Source organism: Mastacembelus armatus, chromosome 7, assembly GCF_900324485.2.
Source record: "Mastacembelus armatus chromosome 7, fMasArm1.2, whole genome shotgun sequence".
NCBI lineage: Eukaryota > Metazoa > Chordata > Actinopteri > Synbranchiformes > Mastacembelidae > Mastacembelus > Mastacembelus armatus.
In genome coordinates, this window is record NC_046639.1 from 4,597,128 (window position 1) to 4,622,474 (window position 25,347).

The 25,347-nt window shown below is 41.6% G+C and overlaps 1 protein-coding gene across 1 annotated transcript in view; it reads left to right on the forward strand.

The window, feature by feature from the left end:
* plxnd1 (plexin D1) overlaps window positions 1-25,347 on the forward strand; it is a 55,745-nt gene that overhangs the window by 5,056 nt on the left and 25,342 nt on the right. The window contains exons 3-14 of the mRNA XM_026331696.2: window positions 1,308-1,439; window positions 2,300-2,400; window positions 6,543-6,672; window positions 7,803-7,980; window positions 8,239-8,347; window positions 13,206-13,305; window positions 14,682-14,780; window positions 16,258-16,347; window positions 16,569-16,677; window positions 17,746-17,903; window positions 21,341-21,486; window positions 25,224-25,329. Of these exons, the coding sequence (XP_026187481.1) occupies window positions 1,308-1,439; window positions 2,300-2,400; window positions 6,543-6,672; window positions 7,803-7,980; window positions 8,239-8,347; window positions 13,206-13,305; window positions 14,682-14,780; window positions 16,258-16,347; window positions 16,569-16,677; window positions 17,746-17,903; window positions 21,341-21,486; window positions 25,224-25,329 (1,458 nt within the window). The remainder of the gene's footprint in view (window positions 1-1,307; window positions 1,440-2,299; window positions 2,401-6,542; window positions 6,673-7,802; window positions 7,981-8,238; window positions 8,348-13,205; window positions 13,306-14,681; window positions 14,781-16,257; window positions 16,348-16,568; window positions 16,678-17,745; window positions 17,904-21,340; window positions 21,487-25,223; window positions 25,330-25,347) is intronic.

Here is a 25,347-nt window from a genome sequence, read left to right on the forward strand (position 1 = left end):
TGTCAGTACAGCAGGTGTTTTGTTGGTTGACCTGGTGGCGCACTATGAGACTGCTCTCCTCACCGCTCCTCCTCTCTGATCCTATTCTGTTTCCTGTCCAGGTGTGTGGGCTGCTGTTTACTCGCTCCTCATTGTGCCACTCTGCCTATGTATTTGCAGTCACTGGGGTGTGGGGTGAAGACATAGCACAGCTGCTTAGTATCTCCAAGGCAGAGGTGTGTGTGGTTGGGTTAGGGTTAGAAAAACAACAGTTATATTTGGTGGTGGAGATAATGCTTCCCATCACAAGCCAGTGAATTAAGCTTCTGTCCCTACTGGTTTAACATTAACCAATACATCTCAGTGGGTGGTGATCGTTTTGTCTAGAGAGTGTGTGTGTGTGTGTGTGTCTGTGTCTGTGTCTGTGTGTCTGTGTGTCTGTGTCTGTGTGTCTGTGCATGTGACAGGGTGCTTGTTTGTTCAGCGGATGGCGAAGTGACACAACCCATGCTTGTCACCAGATGCTGGTCACTTTGCCAGTTCCTCAGGATGGCAGGATGTCGCCATTGAAGGGAAACCCGACAAATCTCAGAAATAAGAGCTTTCACTGTCTGCAAGGCAGGAAGTCTCACTCAGCGCAGTTTGTTTTTCTATGAAGCTCTGTGTGCGTGTGTCTGTGTGCGCATGTGCTTGTGCGTACGTGAGAGCATGTCACTTTTTTATTATCTTGAGTTATAAGAAGGCCAGTGTGTAGATAAATCACTGCTCAGCAGAATAAGATTAGGCATACTGCTTGAACAAAGGACCTCCTACTAACCTAAAAACCTAAAAACATATTTGAGAAGGTTGATCTTGTACAAAACTAATTTAGGAAAACAAAATATAGGAACATTCATTTAAAAAAAACATTCTCTACTTAATCTCTCTTCTATTGTCTGTACATTAATTTTATGAACAGTGGAAGTTTCAGTTAGGTTCAGAGAAGGTAAAGTTTCTATAAAAAAATAATAATGCCTTTATCTTGTCTTATTGTAGGCAGCAGTTGCTTTTAGTTTGAAAGATGGTCATGATCTGACCGGTGTACACCCGCACCCCCCCCCCCCCCAATTCAAGGAAATAAAAAAGTTGCTTCTGAATATGCTTTGGCCGAGCTGCTTGAGCAACAGAAAACGACTATATTGAGAAATTCTCCAGTATGAAAATGAACAAGGAGTCACTCAGCTGACTTTTCCTTAAATGAATCTTGAAAAAATATGTATTGCCCCATTCTGCATGTGTTGCAGTGCTGCTATCTAACCAGTGTCCCCTGCTCCGATTCCTTTTCACAGCTGACCCTCCTGCCGAACATGACCGTGGCCAATCAGTGGACACTGAAGCTGCCAGCTAGTGAAGCAGTCCACCACATCATGACCTTTGACCCCAGCGACCGGAACTTCCTTTATCTCATGACCTCTCACCATGTAAGAATAGGCTAGGCCTGAATTTCACAATGTTTGTTGATTCTCTCTGCCTCTGTCACTGATGTTGTTTTTTTTTGTCGGCTTGAATTGTAATAACCAGAACCAGACATCACGTCACATCAAGTGGATCCTCCTCACCCCAATTTAGCTGAGCATTCACACATTTGTGGTGAAGATGGCCACACACACAGCATTTCAGTAGGTCTGGGTGCTGCATTTTTAAACCCCTTTGTTTTGTAACAGTCGTGCTTATTACTGGATGTGCCTGCACCTCCAGCAGATCTGAGATTAAATCACTGCGCTGCCTCAGAAACCACGAACTGATGGTTTGATATGCACACAGATAAGATAAAGTTCATTGACATGGCAAACATGGCGATCTATTGCATCTTGGAATGCAACATATAACCTTATCAGTAACACTTCAAAAACAGATTTTTGATACTGATATTCATGGTTGGCATTTTTCAGCAATCACCTCTCAGCACATATCCATTCTGTTGTATCTTGTGGTTTTCTCATCAGCTCCCTGTCTTTGCTGCCTGAGATTTTTAATATTAAGTCAGTCTGGTAGTTACCACCATTAACCAAGGGCCTGAAATCGTATGTCTTAGAATTGGGGGAGCTTCCTGCTTTGTTACCATAGTATTAGGTCTGGGTTCATTTTAAAGTTTACAACACACTAGTTATTTAGTTCAAAACCCCCAAATTTAAATTGATGATAAAAATTGTTGAATAATCTTCTGTCCATTATTTCAGTGCTACTTCTGTCTGAGATGATCTGTATTCATGTCATCTTGTGTAGCTTTATAATGGTGGTTTCATTTTCTGCATGTGCGTATGTTATCTTTGCTGTGTAGATGCTGAGGGTGAAGGTGGCTGACTGTGGCCAGTGGAAAAGCTGCAGTGACTGTTTGGGAGCAGGTGACACCCACTGCGGCTGGTGTACCCTGGAGAACAGGTAGGAAACACACGCTCTTTCTCTCTCACCGTCTTTGTCTCTGTCCAAGTTAACCATCCTCCTCTGTCAGTAAAACATATAGTTCAAATTATCATATGCTTTGGTGTCATGCACATCCCACATGCTTTTTGACGTTATATGTTAAGAACATGTGTCTACTGGCTCTGCTGCTTGTATTTAATGGGTGTACCAGCTGGATCTGTTTATAAGAATGATTGACTTAAGTTGATGCTCATTTTGAAGCAATAAAAGATCAGACTGATAGCATAATAAAATGATCTGAGCACATCGTTTTGATACTTGAATCAATGAAACCACTGAGGCTCATTTGCTGGTTTTCATCATTCTCATTCTCAATTTCAAAATGTCGCCTGGCTGAGCGAGGCTTGGCAGAAGCAGCATGAGTTTTTGTGTTGGAAAGCTGTTGTTGAATTGAGCAGAATTGATTTGCTTTTCATTAGGCTTCATACAAGGGAGTAACATCATTGTTCGGAGCAGTCCCCTGGTTGTTTGGTAATGTGGGGAGGGAGTGACAGGCTGGGAGCGCCCTGCGAGGAGTGACTTGGCTGAAGTGTTACTGTGAGCGAACAAGAGAGTACGCTGTGATTAATGTGGCTCTGTCAGGACTGGTTCTCTGGCTCCGTGTTCCCTGGCTTTCAGGGAGAATATGTGTTGTGTCGAGCCGTGTTTGTGTTGTTGTTGCTGTGTGTTGTCTGAGCGTTAGCGTGCGTCTGTGTGAGTTGGTTGGTTGCTTGGTGATTAAAGCAGATCAGACGAGATAGTGAATTTTGTGATGAGTTGTGCTGCAGCTCTGGGAGCTTTGGCATTGCCAGAGGCCATTCAGAGCTGGAATAGTGGAACTGATGAGAGTTGTGTGTTTGTGTGCATGTGTGTGTGTGTGGTCAGACGGTCTCACTGTCATCTCCCTGTCTTCTCCCTTTATTTATCTATCTGTTGTCTCTTTATCCCAGTCCCCTTCTCGCTTCACTGCATTTTTTCTTACCCACGTGATTCTCTCTCTGTCTTCAGCTTCCCTGTTTTTCTCTTTCTTGCCCTCGTATTTTCCAGTAGCTTTGTGAATTTAGTTATGCTTCTCTCAACCTCCCTCTCTGTCCCTCTAGTCCTCGTCTCCTCCTCCCCCAGCGCCCTTGTCCTCCTCTCTATCCCTCTACAAAGAAGCGCTGATTGTGATGATGGTGGTGGGAGGGAGAGTGCACACTGGTTCTTTTGACAAGGAAATGTCAAAGTGTGTAAGCCTGTGTGTAAGTGTCAGCATGAGTGTGTGTCGATGTCTTTCTCTCGGAGACCGGGGAGCCCACTGTCGTTAGTGTGTATTTGTGTGTTTGATGCTCTGTTTGGTCAGTCATGCTGGATGCTGGGCTGGCACTGTGGCCTCAGAGCCTGAGGGATCAGGGGTTGATGTGTGGGGGTGGATGGTCTTTTCCACCACCTCTGTCTGAAACAGCCTCAGACACTGAGGACATGGGGGAAAAAGGACAACTGGAAAACTGAAGCCGCTGTCTCTGTGGGCGTCTGTTTGATTTTATGCACGGCTCTGACGTCTCACAGCACGTCTGCATGTTGAGGGTGCATAAAAACGTGTCTGTTCGCTTGTTGGAGTTGGCATTGTTGGCTAAGAAAGAGAGAGCTAGTTTCTCCACCAGAGAGAATCTTAGTCCTTGATCACACTTTTCATGCTGGAGCTCGTTTATTCTGTCGCATGTCACAAGAAAGCAATTTAATATCTTTATTTGAATCAAATTATGCATCATGTGCAGTCTTCGTTATTCACAAATTACCACGCTTATCTGCATGTGCTTGTCTCACAGTGACTTTGTGTGTCTGTGTGTGGTTTGAAGCTCATATGTTCTGCTGTCTAACAATCACACTGGTTTCCCACCTCACACTTAGGAGGTGATGAGTTTTCTCGGGTCATATTTTAGCTGCATATGTTGACGCTGTTTATTTTAAAGAGCGATTTGAAAAGCTTTTAAAGTCAGCAAGCTGCTGCGAAGCAGGTGAGGAGTATAATTTTGTGTGTGTAGGTGTCTCCACAGTATTCCATGTTTACTTCATGTTTATTAGTTTTCCAGTCTTTTAGAGAAGAGAAAGACTTTGAATTTATTTCTCTTCACTGCTGCACTTGATCAAATGGTTATTTAACAGTCAAGTCATGAAAACATTTAAAATAGCATGACTGGAGTCACGATTTGTGCCTTTTATGGCCAGTTGTTCCAATTCACATGCTGTTTTGAGATGTTAGGCTATAGTAAGATTTTTGTTTAGCTTGCTTTGTTATTAAAGCTATTGGTTTCAAGTAGTTACATTAAGACATGCCAACAGCCTATATTTTAACATAGCTAAATGCTAATGTCAACATGTTAACATTTTCACAAAGACAGTAAGGAGGTAACACGTGTTTACCATGTTCACTATGTGAGGCTGGTGGGAAGGCCATTGGTTCTGCATGTATTTTGTAAATGTAAATATTTACCTGGTAGTCGAGGTATTTCGGTCTAGACTACACAGGCAGGTGTAGAGGTGGCCTGTGGGGGTGATCACAGCAGTCTTCATCATCAGGACATCAGAGAACTGATTTTCTCATGCTGAAAGGGGGTATTTGGTGTCATCCTTGAAGTGGTCCACCAACCAACTGACAAGTGTTTATTATTCTCCAAGTATGGTTTCAAAAAGGATGATTTTTGTATATGGAAACTCCTGTATCATGCTGACAGCAGTTTCAGATCATTTGAAGCAATATCTAGCCAAATGCCCTAATAACAACTTTCAGAACGAAAATAAAATCCCTAGCTAGCCCAGCAGTACATTTTCACTGTATCCAGCTTTTTATCCATAAATCCCTTCTATTTTGACTGTTGAGTTTACTGAGTGTGTGCAGAGTTTATGAGTTTGCTTGTGTGGAGGGGATTTTTGTTTGGCTTACAGAGCCACTTAGTTCTATTTTTAGTCCAGCACATAGACTGTCTATTTCATTCAGCAACTGACCTTATGGCCCCTCTCAGTCTCTCAGTGCCAACAGGGGCTGAGAAGCTGGACATTCATGTTCCTCTATTACAAACACTCACACTAACAGGCATGCAGGCACACAGACACACACTTTATTTTAAAACAATTGTGACAGTGTGAAAGGGAAGCGGGATGTGCCAAATTCATTGTGTGACACTTTGGGGATGTTGCTAAATGGGTCCTCTTTAGTTTCACTTTAGTCTGAGGTCACTTTGTCCTTCCAGTCTACACTGCAGATGAGCTTTGTGCCAATGGCCAGTGGAGTTCATTAGTGAAGCAGAAGTCAGAGTATGAGGCCATCTTGTTTGTTGAATGTCCTCTTACAATTCTTCTGTCCCGTATATTCATTAAACACACACACACACACACACTCACTGTATGCTGTGGGCGTGTCCACATAAATGTGCATCTTCATGGATGCACAATCTGTGTGTCCACACAGATTACGAATCAGTGGTATTTTTATTCAGCCGGCCCCTGATCTTAGTGCCTACGGGACGGGTTGCCATAGCAATGCATGTGACCTAGAGTCAAGTAGTCTCTTGTGTTGAGCCAGACAAACTGACAGCCAAGGTCTGAATGTGACATTAGGAGACCAGAGCACCTCATAAATCTGTGGGAAGCAGACCATGAAACCCAGTGGTGAGAGTTCGTCAAGTCCTGGATTGAAATGAAAACACAACAGTTCGTGGTCTCTTCACAAAGGATAAAATCTTGACCTAAAGGCTCCACATTCACACACCACTGTGATAGTCCAGTGGCTGACTGGGTCTTGATTACCAGCTGTAGCACTGATAACTAATTGCTATATATGAGATGGTCATTTTCTGATATGGGACAGAAAATGTAACCTCAAAGTGTTAGGCCAACATTTCAGCTGCAGCCAGGAAATACACAGATGGTCATTAACGTCCTGATGTTGTGGATGTTTCTTCTCTTTTTTGTCATGTTATACATTTACCATGACTCTTACAGTGCAGGGAATCTACCTATGATAACATATCTGTTTGTGCTGAGGTCTTATCTCACCTTAAATATGATGAATATGATCTGATGAATATGGTATACACAGATATGACTTTAATTAAACTTTCATTCTGTTGCTTTCTGTCCAGATGTACCATCCAGAAGGAGTGTGCTCGGGGGCTACTGGCACGCTCTTGGATCAGCTTGAGTGAAGGCTCCCAGCAGTGTCCATCTATGACCCTGACACCACCAGAGATCAGCATCTCAGCAGATATCAAGGTAACCTTAATTCCATCCAGGTCAATGTTGCCCAACACAGTCCTTTCATTAGTCTGATAGACATCATTGTTGAGACGAGGTTATGGTTGTAATGGGGGCAGTGTATTTAAAGCTGATGAAACAGGATGTCCCATGACTACTTTTATAACCTGACACCTCTCACTATTATTACCTCCCTCCTGATAAAGTCAAGCCACTGTTTGCTGCTGCAGCTGTCACTACTACCTCAGCCTCCTACTGACAGACTTAAATAAGATATAATGTTAAGGTGTCTATAATAGAAATAGATATACTAAACACTATCTGCTCACCACTAAACGTTTAATAATACTGTATTGTCTGACTGAAAGTGCATGCATAATATTTGAAACATAAACTTGTTTTCAATCATTTTCTACAGACAGTACATCATGCATCAGAGCATAATAACAACGTGATAATTAGTTCCCTGAATTTTGACACCAGGAATATATGTGACCTTTAATTACAGAGTATAATTTGATGAGGCTGAGAGACGACAGGTCATTAATTGGTTCATTAATTGTGGATATATGCTTGTTATGTAGCTCAATCGGGCTGGGCTATAATATATCCAGCAGCTGCTCAATCCACAGGCATCCTTCACAGATCCTTCGGCTCAAGGTTGTCTCCCCAAACAGGAAACAGCAGGCAGGAAGTCAGGGCCTTAGCCAGGAAATGATCAATTCCACTGAACAATAGAGCAGATTTTTAGGACATATTAGCACCACAGACTGTATGAAGACTGTTAGCACACGTTGCAGGCCACTTGCCGGTACCTCGCCTCCCTGCTTCCCCCTCTACTTTTTTCTCACTTTGAAGTAATTTAGCTGAAATCAGTCATGTCAGTGAGGTGTTATGTTTCTCATTATATGTCTGTCATACTTCATCACATAGCCAGATTTAGATGTGAATGTAGCACTATGCCATCTGTTTCTTCATTGCACTTACATTTCTCTATTTCTCCGCCTGAACTACAGAATAAACTTAAAGTAATGCCAGCACCATTTGCCCTCTGCCAAAGACTAATTGTACATACACTGGATAAGAATACATGCGTGGGCACATTGAACTGAGTTTGTAATTGCTTCTATATCCATTCTTGTATGTAGGTTGTCGGCATCCTGATAAATGGTAGTGTTCCTGATCTAGTGGGTTCTCGGGTGGAGTGTGAATATGGGCCCGGTGTTTCCACAGCTGCCACACTACACCTGGACTATGGTCCCGCTCAGATCCAGACTTGTCCATTGCTTCCTCGAGAGAACTACCAACCAATTCTCCCTGGCACAGGTGAGACAGCAAGCAGTTATTCATTAGGCTGTGTGCCAATGCTACCAGCCATGTTGTTCCATGCTGTATGGAATTATTATTTTCTTACAAGATGTTGTGTTGTTGTTGTGCTGTGTTAGGACAAATGTAATTTCCCCTTTTTGTCTTTCAAAATGCAGCAGTCTCTGTCTCGCTGTCTAGTTTGTGTTATGACACTGATAACATCTTGAATGCTTGACACATGCAGCTTTGTTTGTTTACATGCCTTTGTTCCTCCAGATCATCTGACAGTTTCTGTGGCAATAAAGGTGAATGGCACATCTGTGGTATCTGGGAGCTTCATCATCTATGACTGTGAGAGGACTGGAGCAATACACCCCAAGACATCGTGAGTCACACATCCATTGGCAAAGCCGCTTATCTCAAATTCTTGATTTATTCAGAGTTAGTGATCCCTTACATCCACTTAAAAGTAACTAAAAACATTTCACATAAGTACAATTTTATGGTACTTTTTCCCATTTCCTAATTCTTGATTATTCACCGTTTCTCCATTTGCAGATGGTATATTGTAGTCCACCCCTTTTGTTTGACAGTTCAAAAGAAGTTTGAGTTTGCATGTTTGAGTCTGAAAGGCCAGGTTGTGAACCCAGGACCTTCTTGCTGTGAGACAACAGCACTAACCACTCATCCACCATGCTGCCCTGTATTGTGACCCCCTTAGGTAAAAGCTGTATCTGCTGTAGTTGGTACCCCTTGTTCTATTTGCTTCAAGCTGTTTCAACAAAGACATGTTCACTTTAAATATCTCATATAGGTTCTTGCATAAACAGGAAAGAAATTGAGAAAACTACCATAAAGGACCAGTCACATTTGTCTTGTGACACTTTAACAGTGCCTGACCCCTGGGTTAGGATCTCTGGTCTGAACAATTGAACCGTACATTAAAATTAGTTCCATCTCAATCATCTTCAGTCATCTTGGGTAAATGAGTACTTTTACAACTAATACTTTAAGTACCTGGTTTGCCCATAGTACTTGATTTTTTTAAGTACTGATTTCACACGTGCCACTGCTTAGAGGTTCATCCATTGACTCTTTCACTTGAAGGAGATCTTTCAAAACAAAGCTTCCTAAATGAGAAATGAATACCAATAAATCATGATTAAAATGGTAACTAAGTAGGGGGCTTTGGCAAATTAAACATCGCTTGAATATCAGTCAAATATCAGCTAAAGTCTCTGACGAATTTTGGATGTGCATTTATATCTGGAAGGTGAAAGAATAGTGAAACGTCTCTACTCTGTTAGTCTCTAAGCCTTTCAGCTTTGTCCCTAAAGTCTTTGTCTCATGTTTGTTGCCCTGCTTTCTGTTTAGGCCTCACTGGGTAAATATTGCACATCCTCTCAGAGGGCTTATTGTGTACTTGGCTTGCTCAAGTTTTCTCAGTGCACGATCAATGTGGGATTAATATGCTGTAAATGTTAAGCCAAGGGAAATTGGATATGTATGTCTGACTGGTCATGTTGATGTTTGTTTTTGTGAAGGACTGTGACTTGTATGGCCTGTTCACAAAGAGGGTTTTCTCATATCTGAAGGAAATCCAGCTGGCTTCCTCTTGCATGCTGGACCATGTCAGAGGATCAGCTTTATCTCATGGGCAGATCTTGGGCTTAGAAGGACATTTCCGTGTGTCTGTTTGTGAGTGTACATGTGTGTTGTCTGTTTTGCTGAGATTGAATCTTTCTGGGTGTGTCCCTTTTGTTCTGTTTTTGAAAGTGGTCGGGAGGTGTGAACACAGCAGTTCACAGGTACATGTGTGCAAGACTGCACTGGATGTGTGCACGTGACATCAGTGCTCAGCGAGGTCCACGAGTGTGAAATTAAGATGGTGCATTGTTGAAGGTGATAATGAGCCAAGTGCCATTCTCACAGGATGAGCATAGTGCTGCAAACTGCAGAGCTGCTATGCTCTTATGTGATTTTAATCACTTCAAGCTGTTTTTTAATAATCCCTAAAGAGGGTCTTATGAGCCATGTCTCTCCAATGAAACTAGATAGTGGAGTCTATTTTTTTTTTGCTCTATGAAAAAAAGAATTCTCATATGTTAAACATGAAATCTTGATTTTTATTTATTTATTTTGGTTAAAAATTAATGTCATCTGGGTGGGTGGGTGTTATTGCTATTTTATTGTGTGATTTTTAATTAGTTGAACAAAAACCAATTACAGTAAGGTGAGCCGATGCCACCAAACTGTGCAGGATGGCGGCACACACAATATCAGTAGTTTGATAATTGATCGTATTTTTAAAGCTGTATAAAATAGCCTGACATACTGTAAAATACAAGTGACCTGTACTGATGAAGATGGGAAACCCGTTTATTGTTTAAAACCAATAAACGTGAATGATCTTATAATCAATCCAAAACTGAACATATGCCTCTGAATTCAAATCAAAAGGATCCTGTGGAGTTTTTCATATAAACATTACACTGTGAACACCCAGCAGTCCACACCATAATGCATAGTGTTGTATCTGCATGCTCTGATAAACATGTTGAATGTGTCTCCTTCCTCAATAATGTCATTACATGAGAATTATTGATATCTATATATGGTGATCTTACTTTAGCCATGTCGCCTAGGCCTACTCTGAATCATTTATGCATTTATGCATCGCTGCATTTATGCTCATTATTGATTCATCAGCCACTTATTTTCCTAAATAATCAGTTAAACCCTTAGTCTGTAAAATATCAGCGAATAATCAAAGATATCAGTCCCAAAAGGCATAAGGAAAAGAAAAGTGTAGAAACTGGAACTTTATGTTAAGAAGGTGTGACTTGAAAAACGGCAAACGATTCACTGATTGTCAGAATAGATAATGATAAATTTTCTATGCTGATGAATCAACAAATTGTTTCAGCTTGTTGATTTCAGCTTAAGAAAAAACAGGAACAATGTGCTGTGCATCTGTTGTCAGTCAGTGAGTTTCTGAATTAAGTTACATTATATTTTGTTTTTGAAGTTAGGCCTGTACTAAAAGCTTTAATTTTGACCATAATTTTTTTTTACTGATTTCTAGTCATTCAATCAAATTAGTGCTAACATGTTTTAAATTGAAGTGCAGTTCTAAATTGTAAGCCTTTAACTAGGCTTAGTGATCTGGGTAAAATAAACATGGATAAATACGTAAAAAAAACAAAATAAAGGAATTATCTACATGTCATCGAGGGAAATGTGCTAAAATATTGCAGTTGTTTTTGGTTAAGTTTGAATCAACATAAATGAAAGTTTTAGTATTAAGAGGTATTCATTCAGGATATAAGAGTTGTGCCTTTCAGTTTGTTAGTTTTTCAGAGAATCTGTGTGACCGTGTGGGCGTTTATGTATCCGTATGTTTAGGCAGCTCTCCCGTGACCCATTCAAAGTGGTCACTAGGCAAAGTGTTAATGACAACCAGACGATTGCATTCCAGTCTCACAAAACAGCGCAGTAGGACTGAACACCTAACCCTAACCATCTCACTCTGTTTCGCTCTTATTTCTCTCAGTCACACTCACACTTTCTCTCAAACACACACCCTTTCTGTGTCTTATTTGCTTTTTTTGTCTCTCCCTGTCTCAGGTTTTTGCATACCACCTTTTCTTTTTTTCTCTCTTTTCTTGTCTCTGTCTGTTTGCCCTGCTTGCTCTGTCCTTTTCTGTTGCTCCCCCTGAAACTAGTCTTTTTTTTCTCGATGTATTTCTCTTTGACAGAGATGTGATTGAGGATGTGTGTTTAACACTGAGAGGCCCTGAGTGCAACCCTGACTGTGTATTTAGTGTGTGTGCGTGCGTGTGCATGTGTATGTGTGCATGGTCATAATGACTAGGGGTGGGCAGTGTCACAGGGTATTTACTGTCAGTGTTAGGTCAAGCAGAGAGAATAATCTGTGTGTGTGTGCTGTATGTGGGTGGTGGTGTATAGGTGTGTTATAGGACTGAAAGGGAAAACAGAAAAGCTGCAGCTGATAAGAGCCTTGAGGGGGTTGTCTGCTTCTAATAGGAACACACGCACACACACAGATGTAAGCACACAGACACACACATACACGTTTCAATTACATCTCTGCATCCTCTAACAACCACTGCGCTCCCCCTAATCTAAAGACTCCCTCAGAGTGCTGCTATCACTGGAGGCGCTATCATTCCTAGAATGGGACATCTGTCTCTTCCCAGAGGCCATACACCACTCACACAAACACACACACATATGGTGTACTGGAGGTGTTCCAGTTTAGGTACTTTATTTGGAAGATACTCATGTTTGTACTCCATCCACAGTAAAAATAAATTAAATCATTATACTCCAAAATTCGTATCATATGCTGTTGTAAAGGTTTATGACAAAAATCACAACAAAGCAAATTCTCGTATCTTTTGTAGAGATGTAGAGTTTTTAGAAATGTATTTATATCTCAAAAATCCACTATGGGTTAGTGATCTGGGTAAAGTAATCTATTATCCTAAACTTTGTTCTGAGCTTAAAGCAAATTGTTGCTGATTAGATCTGTCATGGAGTGGCGATCTGTTTTAAGGTATATGCTGCTTCTCACCCAAGTCAGCTGGGATTGGCTCCACCCCCCTAGCTAACCTTAAACCGCATCCTGGCTGTCAAACACCCTGTCGAGCTTCAGGGCCAGCCAGGGAGGCCTCACTTTGCAAAATCCGACATCTTCAGTTTTCAGACTTGCCACACTTCACTGCCGCCCACCAGTCTCTAAAGGTGGTGTGTCAGTATATATGGGCATGTCTTGGACCAGTGAGCGTGAAAAGAAGCCGTTGATGGACCCACTTGTCAAAATATCCTCACTTTAAAACTCTTAACTGAATCTCACAAAAATATAAATGCAAGAGACAGGACTCCCACACATGCATCATCATTTACGGGTCTGAGAGTTTTTAGAGAAGTGCTTTGTTTCATTTCAGCATGTTTGGCCCAGTTTGACCTCCTGACAGGCTGTGTTGAAACTGGGAAATGAATGTGTCTGCTACTGTGACTAATCATTACTTCCTAGCTAAACTTTGATGCCTATAATCAGTTTGGCCTCCAAATGAATTCTCAGGTTTTGAAATAGACTGTGATTACAGCAAGTGAACTGATCAGGGGGAGATACAGCGAAGAAAACAGACTTGATTTAGCCAGATTTGATCCTTGTTTCTCAACTCTTTTTCATTTTTGCATGTCCCCATCTGTATCAGATGTTTGAGCTGCCTGAGCACCACATGGAAGTGTTACTGGGACCAAAAGACCCACCTTTGTGTCTCCAGTAAGGATGAGTCAAAGCACAACTTGCTAGAGGTAAGCAATTCTCCTTTTTCTAATCCATCATCCAAAAAGACTCATAGAGGATCTCAAAATATTAAGATGCCACTAGTCAGAGCCTCAGACATAATCCGGACTCTGCTGTCCAGCATTTCCAAGTGTAGTGTAATAATGTGACTCCAGACAAGTTAGGCAATCATGTGCTAATTCAGTATGAGGTGTCTCAACGACAGTATGTGGAAATGTTGAAGCCAGCTACAAAATCTCAGGAGGTTCTGGTTTTCCAGACTCATAACGGCGATATACCATTTTAAAGTTCATCTGACCTCCTCTAAAGTTCCCTCTTTTGGCAGGTTAGTTGGAGATCTCAGCATGTGGAAGAGCAGATTCACTGTGTCTGTTTTTATAGGGAATTAATACTAAATGTCAGGGCTTCCTATTGCCAGGGAAAGAGATTAATATACACCTACATTTTCAGCAATGATACAGTCCCTTAATTTTAAGTAGGTGACTGTACAAATGGATTATGTAGATGGATGGTGCTGTGACTGTGAAAAGCAAACAAACCAAATACTGTAAAAGGCTTGGCACATGCACGCTAAAATCGATCTAAAACTAGTGTAGCCTCATTGAAACCAATTCAAGCTGCACTGACACCACTGTCTATTGTGCAAGTTTCTGGTGACATCATGACTAAGTCAGCCATTGTGTTATTCCTGTCCCCTGTGGAGCTTTACGGCCAAGCCAGGTCCCATGACCTGTGTAAGGAGGAGTCAGCCCAGCAGGCTTTGACTCTTGCATGTGTCTGACTTTGTCCACTCGCACTACTGGTCCCAGGAAGTGACTCACAGTCCTCTGGTCAGCTGCTGGGCAGATGATCTTGTTCCAGTGTTTAAGTGTTTTATTGTTGAGTGTGTTTAATGCTCAGCTTTATATCACCAAACTCCTGGAAAAGGGAAAAAGCTGTTTTTGTCAAGCAGTGGAATTAACTGCTTGACAAAAGTCAAGACATCGCTGCATTTTTTTTAAAGCAAACAAAAAAAATCTTAGTCAGGAATATAATTTCAGATCTCAAGATACAGAAAATAAACATATTAAAGCACAAGAGGCTTATTTGAATTTCATTCTTTCACTGTTAGGTCTATGTAATGTAGGTCAAATGGAGAAATGAGGGGGTTTTCCTGTTCTGCTGAGCCCATCACAATGTCCAGTGGGTTTGTTTTTCTAATCCCTCATCGTCTCTCTGTTTGAAGCTATTGTTGTTTCCTTTAGAACAGGACTTCACCCTCTCATTTCCATCTCCTCCAGATAAACAGGACAGGTATTTTGGGTTGCGGATGTGTGCAGGGGACTCATTGTTTTCTTTAACTCCTCTATGTCACTTCCTGCCCCTCCACCGCACCTCACCACAGAATGCGGCTTCCTGTCCCAGCCTGGTTCCCTCAGAGGTTCCTCCGTCCCCATCAGGAATGGCCCAGGATTTCACCTTATCCCTCAGCAACATGCAGGAGGTATGACATAAAGCCCCTAGCTATGGCGCTGGACTTGGACTTTGTCCAGAATGCATGTTGTGAAAATGACTGGGGGAAAAACAGAGACATATGGTGTGTTTGTTTCACATGGAATTAAGGATGGATAATTGTGTGCTGTGACTTGGGTCATTGACTGAGCAAAACCTTTTTGTTTTTTGAGTTTTGGGTGATCGTCATGTTCATGTTGTGATACAGAGATGCAAATAAGAATGAGTGTCTTTATGCTTAAGTTACTAACTACTTCCATGCCTCTGGTGTCTAACTGTGACTAGCTGAGCTGTGTGTTTGTCAGCACAGTGTACGGTCTGAGGCAGCACAAACGACGGGAGCTTTATTTTGCTTTTATTCATTTTAAATTTGCCTCGTCCTACCAGATCAGTTTTTTAAACTCCTCATCCTTAATCTGCACTGAGCAAGTCAGGCGCTGATGCTGATAAGCCCCCAACTTCGAAAAATTCCAGTGCTGACTAGTTTCCAGGCGTGGTCCGTCTCACGCCAGACCCAGGTCGGCCTTTCAAGCCCTCTCCTCGTGTGTTGCTATGGTGACAGACTTTGAGCCAGATACAAACCACACACACATATTTCCTCAGGGCAGCCTGGATGTGACTGGTTATTCATGTTTCTCATTAATATGAAAGTTTATACAAACTGACATCGTTTGACAAATGTCTTCATCTTGTCTCGGTCATATTTGTTCTCTCTGAAAGACTGTTATGGAATTTGTGGTGAACTTTGATTTGGCACTTTTAGCAAAGGACAAGCTTAATATAATCTTTTTAGACTAACTCTGATAAATAGATTTACAAGAACATTTTGCAACAAGCAGATGGATACAGGTTTGTCTTCCAGTATCTGTTATTTCTCCAGAGAGCATTTCAAAGTTTTCTGGGAAAAATAATCTGCCTAATGTAAGAAAAAAAAATCAAGGTTATCTGGTGACAGAATAGCAAAGTCCTGGAGATGCTGTTCAAATTAGACCAGTTTAATCTGGCTAGATCCACAGATAAATGCACAGTGTGTTTCCTTCACAGCTTTTACCGTTCTTACCTTCTTTGTCCTAACTTCACACTACTGAATACTACTTCAACTTCACTGCATTGGCTCAGTTAAACACAGGGCCCTCATTTTATGAAAAATGAATTCGCATTCATTACACTGGTTCCCAGAAGACTTTCCGACGTGTGGGAGGCCAGATGTTTATGAATATGAATTTTGAATGAATTGCATCTTTTCCTGGCAGGGACAATTATTGTGGGTTATTTCAGTTTCCTGGTATATTTTTATAGTTGTCAATTGTTATGAAACATGTTTGAGAGTATTTCTTTACAGAAGCTTTCGCCAAATTTTGTCATTGTGAGTGCTAAGCAGTGATTATTTAATTCTGACGACGGCATAATATCACAGTTTGCTTGCTGGGTTATTCTTGAAATATTGCATTTTGTCCTTGTCCTGACAGGGGGAGGAGCTGGACTGTGATTTTGGGATGGAGCAGCGATATGAGGCCACGTGGTTGAACAGCTCAACTATTAAGTGCAGTGGAGTGACAGTAAGCACAATGACAATGACAAACTAGCTCTTATTTGGATACTGTAGGTCTAGTGTGTTCATTATTGTTGGATTTAAGCCTGGTTTGTAAGTTTGTTTATAGGTTGCCATTGAGGTTGCCATTATTTAGAGCAATCGTATACATAAAACACTCATATTCACACTAAAAACATTTGCCCAATACAACACTTTACTTTTTCCTTCTATCCTCTCTCCCTATAGCTGTCCACTAATCTGAGGAGTCAGGTTTACCACCTCAACCTGAGGAGGAGAGGAGTCTTTAGGGGACACGGGGGGGATATTTTTGTCGACAGCCCTCAGCCCATGGAAGGTAAGACATTATACCCATGGCTATGTAGATGTGTAAAAAAAGGCTGAAAAATTGCTGTCTGCTACGCTTCAGCTATTTGCTCACTGCTTCTGTATGTGCAGTGTAATTAGACATCCACAAAAACAAGACAAAATCTGACATAGCTGCCACAGTTGCTCCCAGAATGCATTAAATCTGTGCACGAATGTTTTCCAATGAGATTGGTGGATTTGATTATTGCTGGAGAAAAATAGAGAATCGCTTACAGAGACAAACAGTGTTAGACTGCCTTTCACTTTCAATAACAGTAGTTTGTGTATTACAACACATAATTTGCCAACAACTAGTAATTTGCTGTAACACCATATTCTGCTACTGTCCAATTATACATAATAATTATAGAACATAGGGACCTGCAATTTAAGGTGTATTCAATGCCTCATTCAAAACATGTCCATATGTATTGTTGCAAATACAATTTGAGCTCCATGACAGCAGTGAGATATTGAGAAGTGGTGTGTGTTGTTGAACCTGGCATGTTGTCAGTGTGGCTATAAGCCAGTACTTGCCTATTCCAGTCCCAGATGTGCTGTTCACAGTCCATGTGTTTGCCATGTGAATAAGAGCCCTGGGCCACCGCCAGACTCTCAGCGCTGTTAACGGACATGACGTTTGCCTCATAACATGCAGAGTCATCAAATTTCAAGAAGACACATGCTTTATTGCACACATGTACATCTATACACACTGTAATATGTACACAAATGCACACACAGATGCACATGCAGTGATACAAATGGAACTTCTCACTGGGAGGCATTGGATCTGTTTCTCACTGGCTTTGTTCTCCACCACTCCTCAAGCTTACTTTTTTTTTCTACTGGTTTATTTTTATAGCTACAAATATATCATCCTGCGAATGTGATTGCCATTTATATAGAGCGTGTACCCCATATGGTTCATATAAGCTATAAAAGAATCTTATGAGCCTACAGCACCTTGGGTTAACCAGACAAAGCAAATAATGTTCAGTAATGCTGTATTACAAGAGTAACTGAGATTCTTTATTTACCTCCCATCTCTCTCTAGTGGAGGTATACAACTGTGGAGTGGGTAGCTCAGACTGTTCCCAGTGCTGGGGCCGGGAGGATCAGGGCCACCTCTGTGGCTGGTGTGAAAACAGCTGTAGGCCACGGGATGACTGCCAGTCAATCAGGGATCAGTGTCCAGCTCCTGAGATCCACAAGGTAAGATCACGTGTTAAACCTCCAACACTCTAGACTACAAATCCCTGCATTCATACTCCTCCAGGCTTCACCTCCTTTCTGTAGCAAGCTCAATTTTCAAGCTATAAAATGGTGAATCATGAGGTCACTCACAGTTATGCACCCCTTTGTTCTCCTTGTCCAGTGTCAGCTGCTGGGGGAATGTTTAAATAGAGCCTCATTAGAGCCATTCACTCAGTCATAACACTAACACTGACTTAGCCACAGCCCCCAGGGGACACAGCTGAGTTGATGTGCAATCACTCTGGAGGGCATGGGAACACCTTCTGCCCCTGTGTAACTACTGTAAGTGTGCAAATTGTGTAGATGGGATATAAAAGCTATATGTGTAGAAAACCACAGAAAGAAAATAAAGTAAATATGAACTATGAGGAGTTTTGGGGTTGTGACTACAATAAAATCAGAAGCACAATGGTTATAGGAATTAAAGAGTGTTTATTTTATGCAGGATCTGACTGCGGTCGCATCAAAATGGTCATCACGATTACTGGCAGGGCCTTTCTTTAAACTGTTTATGGAGTTAATTTACGTGATCATATTCCATCCAACTGTAATGGTAGTGTGTTTAGAACCATCCCACAAGCCTTGTCCGCACCGCCACGGTAGGCGGTCATGGGAAGCATGGCTCACATGAGACCTAGTTGGCCTGAACTTCCTGTAGATAAAAACCTGGCTGGCCCAGGAGGGTAAGCAAGCAGAACAAAGCAGGCAGACACACATATACACACACACAGGCCCACAATCTGTCACACAAATAGGCCATATTGAAGCATTCATGATTATCCCTCATCCTTTGTAGCCGTCAGCATACTGTGACTAACAGGATGCTCTGTGAGAGTCTAACTTATGTGGACTTCTTACGTGACTGAAGTTAACTGAGCTGAGATGCTGTATGCGTGGGTAGACTCTCTTGCTCTCTCTCTCTCTCACACACACACTCCCACTGGCTCTCTCAGGAGAGCGGGTTGCAGAAAGGATACTGTGGCTGTGGTTCTGTGGGGTGTGTGATGCAATATTTTTGGTAGCCATGTTTTCCCAAAGATTCCACAGGGGTCAGAGCCCAAGTGCTTCGGCTTTGGAGAAAAATATCCCCTGTCTAAACGTTCACACAGACATGTACCACAGCAGCTCTTTATTGTGTAGTCCTGGTGACTGTGTGTACAGCTTAGATAATGAAACACGTTTTTCTTGCTCTGCTTTATCTCTACCACAAGGTATTGGAACCAAAATATCAATAACATAGAGGAGGATTTCATTATTCTCTCAACTTTGCCACATGCCACCTAATTGTGAAAAATGCACTCTATTAAATACATTGATATTAGACAATGGAGACATTTATTATCTCTGCAGTTTGTTTTCATTTTATGTGTGGGCACATCCACTGTTAGAAAAAAAAACATTGATTAGAGGTAGTTTGATGTCCAAAACAGGAACTGCTATACATAGTTTATCCAGGCCATGAAAAGAAAAAGAGAACAGAGGGATATGGGGGGAAGATGGAGAGCTACATGGCCAGAGAAAGGGTAGCGAAGGGTACAGTGAGAAGATTTTTCCTGTTTTTGTCCACACGTCCTCCTTGATTAGTGTGATGCAGAGGAACTGGAGTGAGGAGAGGATGAGAGCTCTGACCTGTAGGCGATCTGTCCAGAGTAAAAAAAAACTAAAGAAAGAAAACATATGGATCTTATCAGGTGGCTGATCTGAAGTTAGGTAGGCGCAGATTATATATCTACATGTTTATTAAATCTGGAATGTTCTTGATTTAAATAGGTGTAGAATAATTTAGTTATTGTGTTATTATTATTATTATTGCATTTCATATTGCCAAACTCCCTTGTGGAGTTTTTCTCAGAGACACATTCACACCCTGTGATCTCCCTGGAGGCCTGGCAGAGTTTGTGTTGTAAATCAAAACTCACAGACTTGTAAGAGGTGTAAATGAACAGCATGCCAGCTAATGTTGATGTCAGTGCTCAATGGCACTACAGGGACACACTAGGTGTTTTAAGACGCATAGCGATAATAAATAACTCTGCTTATTGCTGAGCTCTGTAGAGAGGCTAGGTGCTTTTCTGTGTTTGTCTGCCATACTGTGTGTGCATATGTGCTCACACATGCATTTATATGGTGTTTGTGCATTACATGTGTTTGAAGGAATGCAGGTATGTGTTTTGTTATAGAAAGTATATATTTGTGTAGTGTAATAAGGTACAGGGTGGTCACACTTAATATCCAGAAGCTTAATATAACCACAAAAACATTTACATTATGTCCTGTGGCTTAGACCTCACAGAAATCCCATAAATAATAGTTAGTTTGTTTTGACACTATAATAAAAGTAAAACATTCTTTCTTTATATGACCATCTCCATTTTGAGCTGGGAAATGTATGGTTTATTTATCTGCACCGTCACTCTAGCAAGTTTCAGATTATCTGGATGCAGAGCCAAACCCTGTCCTCTCACCTAGACCAAATAGAAGTACTGTTTTCATTCCTAAGCTCAGTTTCTGACTGAGCCGGAGCCAAACTAATAAAAGAAGGGTCAGGATGACCTTGTCTTAGCCATGGGGTCATTCAGAAAAGCACGCTGGGCTTGCTATGCTACAGTGGCAAGATGATGGTAGATTGCTTCTGTCTGAGTCGGAGATGCTATCTTTAAAGCTGTGTTTCCGTGGTGATTGGAGAGGTGACGTTCCTCTCCCTTCTTTCCATGGCTCCCGAATGGAAAGTTAAGAGACCAAAGGCGAGGGCTGAAATGATGCATGAGTTTGCCTCTGAACAACAGCAAAAATGGAACTAAGGAATTTGACAGAGTGGACACAGGGAAACAGATGAAAGGGAATAGACTTGTGCATTAATTTGCTTTCACCATCAGCATTCACGCTCCTCTTGACACTCAGTTCCCTAAATTGCCTCACCACTCATCCACCTTTCTGCTGCGCTCTCCACCTTGCCTCTTCAGCCCTCACTCTCTCTCTCTCTGTCTCTTATGGGATATGAAGGGGGCTCTTAGGCTGCTCTTTATTTGCATGTGCTGTAGAGGATTAGAGGCTGAAGAGTCTCAGACTGGCACAGTTAAGAGTCTCCTTTGTGTGTGTGTGTGCGTATATACCTAAACCATGAGACGGTTCAATTAGATCTCAGTCTTCAGCAGAAGAACACTTACATGGGCCTCTTGTCCTTATCTATGTGTACGCCACGCTTCATGTCAGCACGAGAGATCACATCTCCATTCTTTGTCATGTTCATTATGACCTGTCATTAGTAAAACCTTTTTTTTTTTTTTTTTTTGAGAGGAGGTAATCTACTTATTGGCTCTCTTTTATTGTGCATATTTCAGGGTTTTCAGAGTTTTCATTTTTCCTGTTAATTATTCACACTTTCTTTTTTTCAGATTTCCCCCCTGCGGGGTCCAGTGGGAGGCGGCACCCTGCTGACAGTTCAGGGGAGGAACCTGGGTCGGAGGGCTGGAGCAGTGAAGGTCCTTATTGGAGATGTGCTGTGTACTCTCCTGCCTGACCGCTACATTGTCTCTGTAGAGTAAGTATCACAACATATGGCTGAATTAGGATTCACAAATTTTCACATGGGTGTAAATTATGTCAGCTGTTCCCAAAGTGCTTACAGAAGCTTCCACACAGGCACCATTTCTTCTTTAAACTTTTGTTACCTTATATTTATTTAATTAGGTTTTATATTATCTGCATGGTCATAAACAGCAATATGGAAGAAACAAGGACCTGTCCTATACATCAGTATCATTTAGATTTTACATATACATTAACCCTGCAGCTAGGAATGGGGGAACGATATCTTCTAATTACCCATTTTCACTGTAACCCTTCATGCTTTTAGGCAGGTGAGTGTTCATGGGGATAGCAAGCAGAAATAGAGACTAAAAGAATGAAAAATATCTCACAGTTAATAAACCCTTAAAAAAGATCCTGACATGTGTAATCCATCTGAGCCACAGAAACTGTGTGAAGCCAGACCTGAGCCAGTGAAAATACAGTATAACTTATTATGTGTCTTATTACTTTCAGCAGATAATGGAAGCTAGCTGTCCCACACTGGACTAGGTAAATCCTGAAAATTGTTACGTGGTGCCACAGTTTCAAAAAGTCTGGGAACTACAACAAAATTATTCTTGTAAAGTATTCTTGTAAAAACCTGACCAAAATTCACTGAAATAGGAACCTTCATTTCTTGAGCTCAGGCCTGATCATTCTCATTAAAATAAACTATTAAAAGCATGTGTGATATTTTTGTATCAATACAATACTCCATTAATCAGTTCATAGATCATTAGTAGAATCCATCTCTTACCTTTTCAACTAACCTAATGTCAGCCAGCCCTGATTTTCATGTAATAATCAAGTAATTTATTGCTAATATTATTATCCAATACACTTCAGATTTTAAATGACTCCATCACTATTAGTCCAAAGCTTAGGGACCATCACACTGTCACCATGGAGACAGCAAGACCCCGCTTTGACATAGCAAAGCTCACTGGACGTCAGTAACTCTACAATTACATCCAAACTTCCATTCAGAATGTGTAATGTCCCCTGAATGGAAATGTTTATCTGGTCTTGCTCCACTGAAGCCAATCATTGTTTTAAGACCAGTTTGGGGGCAACCTGCGGGTCCTACCTGTCACTCCAGCTGCCTGACACATTTCCCCAAACTACATGTCGAAAACAGCGAATCACATTTCACTCCTGGGGTGAGCTCATCTCGTGTCGTCATTCCTCATTGGCTCCCGAGGCTGGTTGTTATGACAGCGAAGCATATCCTCGTTGCTGGAAGTGGCACTGACAAATCATAACATGTCAGTGCATCTGACACTGTCAGCACATTTGACTTGCATACACACACATGCACCAACACACATACAGCTCTATCCTTGTGGGGACCCACTGTTCATTAGATTTGATTTAAAACTATCTTGTCACATTAACTTAAACCATTCACGGCATTTACAAACATTCGACCTTTAAATGTGATCTTGCTTTATTTTAAACCTAATGTAGAAAACTAAATCTGAATCTATTCATACCAGGAGCAAGGTCTGCCTGTCATGGAAATGCCAAACACACACACACACACACACACACACACACACACACACACACACACACACACACCTGCACATGTGAACTCATTTACTAGTGCTGTGGAGACAGGTGTCTGCTAGTGTGCTGGGAGGTCAGAGTTCACATCTGTGTGCCACCAGAAAAATGTGCAACTCTGGAGAGACTGCGCTCCACTCACTGGGTGTCAACATTTTAATTAATGGCACGGTCGGTCCAGGCACACCTCATTTACTGGACTACTTCATCGGATATTTGGCTCAGATCTTCCATTCTGCCCTCTCTATCATTTTCATGTGAGGTTCGAGTGGCCTTCGCCCTGTCCTGTTATCTGCCCCCAGACAGCACACAGCCCAGTTTGTTGATGACTCTCATCATCCACTTGAGGGAAATGATCAAAGACATTACGGCACTAGCCAAATTCTCACTCTTTAAAACCCATAATAGCTCTGCAGTAGGGATGTGCTGGTATGTGGTTTGTTGAGCAGGGGTCAGTCCAGGCCTGGCTGCTCCTACTGGGAGTCTGTCTGCCCTTTGCCTATCGATCACACTGCATCAGCATCACACTCAATACACACACACGCGGGGTACCTAGAGGCTTTGAAAAATCTTGTAATTCAGAATTAAAATTCCCTAAAAATAATGTAGACAATATTAAAAAGGCTTGCTTTAAATTTAAGTATTAAGTATTTTTGGATGATTTTGGTGTGTGAGTATGGGCAGTAACCTGTACAGTCTTTTTTTTTGTTTCAGTTTCAGTCAAGACCATCAGTCCTGTAGCAGACGCTGTCACTACAGGTGGCAGTAGTTATGAAGCTCAATCTCTCGTAATTGTCAAGAGTCAGTTTTCACACTCGTAAATGTTATTATAAAATATTTTTACTTGGGTAATGCAACATTTTCCTGCCTTGTCCAGGTTCAGGTTGCTGAGCCTGCTTCTCAGCCTGAATCCAGTTAAGCCTGAAGCAGTCCTGCAGATTCAGGCTGCCTCAGGCTGCCTCAGGCTCCAATTTCTGTTATTTCCCTCAGGCTTGAACAGTTGTTTTTATTTGTTCTTTTCTCTTTTATTCCTAAATTAGAGCATATGAAATGATGCAGTTTCTTCAAACAGGTGTGAGGCTGCCCTCATGGCACATAACTGACAGGAGTGTAATTTCTCTGTAACTACATTCTTTACCTGATGCCTCTGTAATTAATGAGCAGAAATTTAGACCCTACAATTAACAGATGGCTGGTACTATACAATTTTAGTGTATTTTTAACAGCTATTCAAGCTCATAAAGAAAATCCATGTTTTAATTGGGCTCATTAAATGCCACAGTGCTTTGGGTTAGGTTTCTGTAAGAGCAGAATACGTGTCAGTCTGAGTTGGATAAGACCTGACATTTAAAAACATGCTCAAACACAGCTTCCTCCCTGGTCTCAGCCCTGATGGCCTGACCCAGCCTTGTCTTACCGTATGTCCTGCCAGGTTCTCCTACTTAAAACACAGCTCCTCCGCTTATGTAAATTTCCCACAATTCCTCTGTCAATCATTTGAACTCTGGCTGAGAATTTATAACCACTGTGGGGCCGGCACCTGACTAACTAAACAAACAGGGTGTCAAGCTGGAAGGGGATCATGTGAAGTGATGAAGGTTGTGTGCCCCCCCCCCCAAACAGTATTTTTATCCCAGTTCTCCCAGAACAGTAGATCCCTGTGCCTCTGTACACCACTGTGTCATTAATATGAGATGTCCCTGTAGAGCTTGCATTGATGACGCAAGACTTAATCACAGCCAGGAGGCAAGAGAACAAGCCTCAGCAGCCCCTTAATCTCCTCTGTGGTTAGACGCACCTGGTCTACGGAGCTTTGGACGTTACATCTCTTAATATCTGATATCACAAGACTTTATTGGATTCCATATGTAAATGCAATATGTTTTGATGAATTAGTTCATAACCACCATTCTCCACGGTTAATTATGTGTCCTTGCTTAGCAGTCATGATAATCTCTTTAAACGTCTTATTGGCATTGGTTTCCCTCACCTGCAAGTTGAGCATATTTATCGTCATTTAACATCAGCATTTTTAAGTGCTTTTATCCACTGTTATAGTTTTTTTTCTGTTAGCCTGTCTCTGATTACAATGTTCCAAATCCTAAACACAGAAGTTATACTGTTTTATTTTATTTCTTCCAGGCTGGTGTGTGTCACTGGGAGATCTGAATTTCACCGGACAGATGTTGTCCAAGTGAATGTGGATCACAGTGGGATGGGGACGTCAAAGGAGAGTTTCTCATACTTAGTGAGTATCCTTCATACA